Source organism: Conger conger, chromosome 5 (genome assembly GCF_963514075.1).
Source record: "Conger conger chromosome 5, fConCon1.1, whole genome shotgun sequence".
Lineage (NCBI taxonomy): Eukaryota > Metazoa > Chordata > Actinopteri > Anguilliformes > Congridae > Conger > Conger conger.
In genome coordinates this window covers 58,498,570-58,503,271 of record NC_083764.1, presented here as the reverse complement: position 1 = coordinate 58,503,271, position 4,702 = coordinate 58,498,570, and the positions used below count along the sequence as shown (strand labels likewise).

Genomic DNA, 4,702 nt, shown 5'->3' with positions numbered 1-4,702 from the left:
CACACATTATAACAGTGGTATACAGAAGAGCATCTCTGAACACACAATGCGTCAAACCTCTAAGTGGATAGGCTACAGCAGCAGAAGACCAATAAGTCCAAAAAAAACAAATACCTAATAAAGTGCTCACTGAGTGTAATTTTTTTCAAATAGTGTGTCCTCAAAAGACAAGATCATAGCACAGCACTTCAAAAAATATAACACCTCTTCAGTGTTCATTTTATATCATAGGCACCAATAACACAGAGGACTCCTGGGCTCACTATAAAAGATGTATATATTCTTTGTATTATACTGGTTTCTTTTCCAGAACACAACCCCAATATTGGCTAATGGCCAAAAGAAGCCAGCAGGCCAAAGGTATATTATATCTGCAAAATGATGTATATTTAAAATTGTAGCATACAAAAAAGGTAAAGGAGAAAACTACACACTAGATAATGTCTTGTTGCAGATTCAAATGGAGAAAATTAAATCACAGTAGGAAATAAGGCCCTTTCTGGGTTTTTTTACTTGGTTTTTTTTTTTTTTTTTGCTGAATTCAGGGACGTTAATGAGATGTGATCTGTCAGGCTTCACTGCCTCATTAAACTGGCAGAATCTTACACTGCACGCAACACACTGCTGTCCAACCTGGGGTCACTCAGCTATTCTGTCACGGTCTCCACTGCGGGTCAAAAGTGCAATATTCTGTTTAGGCAGCATCTGGAGAATTCCGTCCTCCTTGCTATCAAGATGCAGTCAATGGCAGGGGTGCACTTTTGAACCCGAGCCGTGAACAGCATGTGACATCCAGAGGCGCGCTGATGAAGGCGCTGGAAACAAAGAGGAAATCTTGCGATCCTCGGGGACCCGATGGCGTGCAGAGCCGGGGTTTGAGGGCCCCGGGGCGGGCTAGCCTGCTGAAGACGTACGGCTTTTCCATACGCTAAGCTGAGACAAGTATGTAGAAGTGCACGGGAGGTTTCGTCTTGCAGGTATTTCTGGTAAGAGGATTTGAGTAAGCCAGAGGTCAGAAGATACAGTTTGCAGCTTCATTTCAGAAATGAGTCGGCACTGGATTAGTGATACGGAAGATCACTGTCAGCGACTGAATAAGGGCCCGGGGAACTTCTGTGTACCAGGTCACGTAGAAGCACGCAAGCGGGAGGCCAAGTCCTAATCTGAGTTTTGTGAATTTTGCATTATCTATGCTTCTACAGGGACTGCTTTGAGATTTTCATATCAAGGTTTCAGCTGCAAGTACAAAAGAAAGCAATGACTTTTGAAGGGATCCACTGAATGTAAAATTACTTTAATGTAAGGAAATGTAAGTTGCTGGGTTCACCAGCTTTCTGTGCGTTCGGTGAGAGATTCTTCAAGGCTAATAGAAATTCAGATAAAACCTTTTCCTGTAGAGATGGTTTGTATGGACTTTTCTTTTTTCTTCCCACTAGGCTGCTTCACTTAGTTATCTACAGTATTTGTACACCACTGCCAGTTCACCCAAAGATTAGAGCAACAGTTATTCATGATCTTATCAATACAAGGAGGGGGTACTGTAACATTTTGTCACACATTTTTTGGTATTGTACACTAAGTGTAATTACTGTACACACAATTACACACATCACACACAGGAATGTTTAATGTTGTTCATATGTAATGCCAGCATGTTAGTCTTGTCTCAAACCATTAATGCTCAGGCAAATGCTAATTAACATATGCTGATTAAACATCACAGAAATTTTTTTATGGCAGTAAAACCAGTGACCCGCTATGATCATTCACATTCTGCGATCCAGAACAGAAGTGAGACTTGTGTATGCTGATGTGTGTGAAACCAGGAAAATTAATTGAAATCTGAACAGTGCTCTCATGTTTTCGTAATCGAGGGTAGCATTTATGACTATGACATGACATTTGTAATTTCAGGCAAAATAAAAATCATCAACTGAAAATGTTTGGATTGTGAACAGGTTCTGCAGTGCTCTCTCACGTTGCTCCTGGCTCGTCTCGTTTACAGTTTCCGCTCCGGTCTCATTAATGCTCTGCTTGTGTTTCTGACCCTGCAGTGGCGGCATGTATTGGATTACTCCGGCAGGAATGTGATTAATCCACAGAGCCAGGCTCTCCAGACCCACCACGAGCTACGTCACTGTCCATAGAGCCACGCTCTCCACACCCACCACGAGCTACATCACTGTCCACAGAGCCACGCTCTCCAGACCCACCATGAGCTACATCACTGTCCACAGAGCCACGCTCTCCAGACCCACCATGAGCTACATCACTGTCCACAGAGCCACGCTCTCCACACCTACCACGAGCTACGTCACTGTCCACAGAGCCAGGCTCTCCAGACAAACCACAAACTACGTCACTGTCCACAGAGCCAGGCTCTCCAGACACACCACAAACTATGTCACTGTCCACAGAGCCACGCTCTCCACACCCACCACGAGCTACGTCACTGTCCACAGAGCCACGCTCTCCACACCCACCACGAGCTACGTCACTGTCCACAGAGCCACGCTCTCCACACCCACCACAAGCTACGTCACTGTCCACAGAGCCAGGCTCTCCAGACACACCAGAGCTACGTCACTGTCCACAGAGCCACGCTCTCCACACCCACCACAAGCTACGTCACTGTCCATAGAGCCACGCTCTCCAGACACACCAGCAGCTACGTCACTGTCCACAGAGCCACACTCTCCACACCCACCACGAGCTACGTCACTGTCCATAGAGCCACGCTCTCCAGACACACCAGCAGCTACGTCACTGTCCACAGAGCCACACTCTCCACACCCACCACGAGCTACGTCACTGTCCATAGAGCCACGCTCTCCAGACACACCAGCAGCTACGTCACTGTCCACAGAGCCAGGCTCTCCAGACCAACGTCACTGTCTCCTGTCTGTCTGTCGGTCTGCCTGCCTTCGCTCATCGGAGAGCGCTGCTTATTGCATCTCCGGCTCGCTCTCTTCCGTGACGTCTCTCCCTTCGCAGCAATCTCGTCCGTTTGCAATGATGGAATTAATTCTGCCGTGCCACATGGTTCTGTTCTTGTGGATAATAGGCTATAGCAGGACTCCAGCCCAGTCCAGGAGCTCTGCTAGACTGGATCTGGAGGAGGGGCGGGTATAGAAGCAGCCTCCAGGTAATTCCGTGCACCATAGGAAGTCTCAGGCCTCCCGCAGGAGGCTATGAAACTCTCTGACAGATTTCATCATTACTCAATTATTCAATTGCTCAATTATTCACTGGCCTTCTGAATGAGCCACACGGTAAAAGGCACAGAGTCATAATTAAGGCACAAATGGAAAAAAACGCCTTCCTATCTTCCTTCATCACGATAAACAAGTGAAGTGCTGGCCCATTTGAGTTCATTCGAGCAAAGGGTTGCAGCAGTAATGGACATGTGAGAAGAAATGCGCACTGGAACGTCTTGGGCTTTTATAGCTTTTAGAGCAATGTGGCTGGCTTACACTCCGCAACATTGACCATGAGGGTGTGGCTGAATCCTGAAGTGCGAGCTACACTTTCACCAGTGCAGAGTCATCCCCACTCTCACAGCATCAGGAGAAATAGGCTACTGATGTTGCATCATCACTATTTTACGCTATAATAATACATTGTTATTTTCTGCAGTCCCACATTATGGCTAACACCAATTATGCTCCAGTTCTGATGAGATCGAGAAATTGTTACTTCATAATTCATAAATAAATAATTTGTTATTTTGCTGATGCCTTCTGGGTTTCAGACCATGTACCTTAGCCACTAGGCTTCAGGCTGACCCTCATCTGAAAGAAAACCTGGGCAGGGGTTAAATGAATAGGCCTTCCTGCAGACCTGGAGGTGGAGCTGACAGAGGTGGTTTATTTTCATCACGTTATCAACTGTCATCGATGCCCGTCCATTGGCATTCATTACTAAATTATCAAATGAATAATCTTATATACAGAACCATGACATTAGAACAATTTGTTTAGTGACTGTAGGCTTTGTTATTCTGGATTCTGTTGTCCTACCCGGTGCTGCATTTTGGAATTTGAGAGCCTGGTTCCAAGAAATTCAAGATACGCTGCTTAAATTAATGAAAGAGTTTATCTACATTATGCAATTTGCTGACCAGGCTCAGATTTTTCTTATTTGACTTCGAATGCCTATTAAACTGACCTTGAAAGTTTCTGCTTTCATGAGAGAGGAATGGGGGGGAAAAAACCTGAAGCAATAATTTCATTAATCTCCTCTAATGTGGCTGTAGGGCTCGGTCCAAACTGTAGGTTTTAAATCGCATCATGTTAGATTAGAGGAGAATTAATGTATTTAATGTGTCAGGTCCTGGAAAATGGTGAGAAGAATACAAGTTTATTGACTTTATCTACAAAGCATGCCTTAAACTATCCCTTGGAAGTGCACAGTGCATCTCAACAGGATTTGAGAGAACAGACAGGGAGGTTTAAGGGCAGAAAAACAGAAGCTGGGTGTGGGTACGTGTGCGTTGTTACACAGTCCCGTGTTACAGAGGACTAGCATTCTTTGAATCGGAATTATTAACCAGTCGGTGGTTTTCATTATTCATTTAATTGACAGAGGCCTTATCTGTTCATAACTGGCCACCATCCATAAATGGCAACACTAATGAATAATCGAAATGCAACATCCCGGAATAGCAGTCCTTTGGGCTGCAGTTAAACCTGTAGATTAAGCC

At 45.0% G+C, this 4,702-nt stretch overlaps 1 protein-coding gene across 1 annotated transcript; it reads left to right on the top strand.

The window, feature by feature from the left end:
- Window positions 1-806: 806 nt before the first annotated feature.
- On the top strand, window positions 807-3,071 carry LOC133128930 (salivary glue protein Sgs-3-like). The gene is made up of 3 exons (XM_061242737.1): window positions 807-910; window positions 2,103-2,499; window positions 2,553-3,071. Exons 1-3 carry the CDS (start codon window positions 807-809, stop codon window positions 3,069-3,071), a joined length of 1,020 nt encoding a protein of 339 aa, XP_061098721.1.
- The last annotated feature ends 1,631 nt before the right edge of the window (window positions 3,072-4,702 follow it).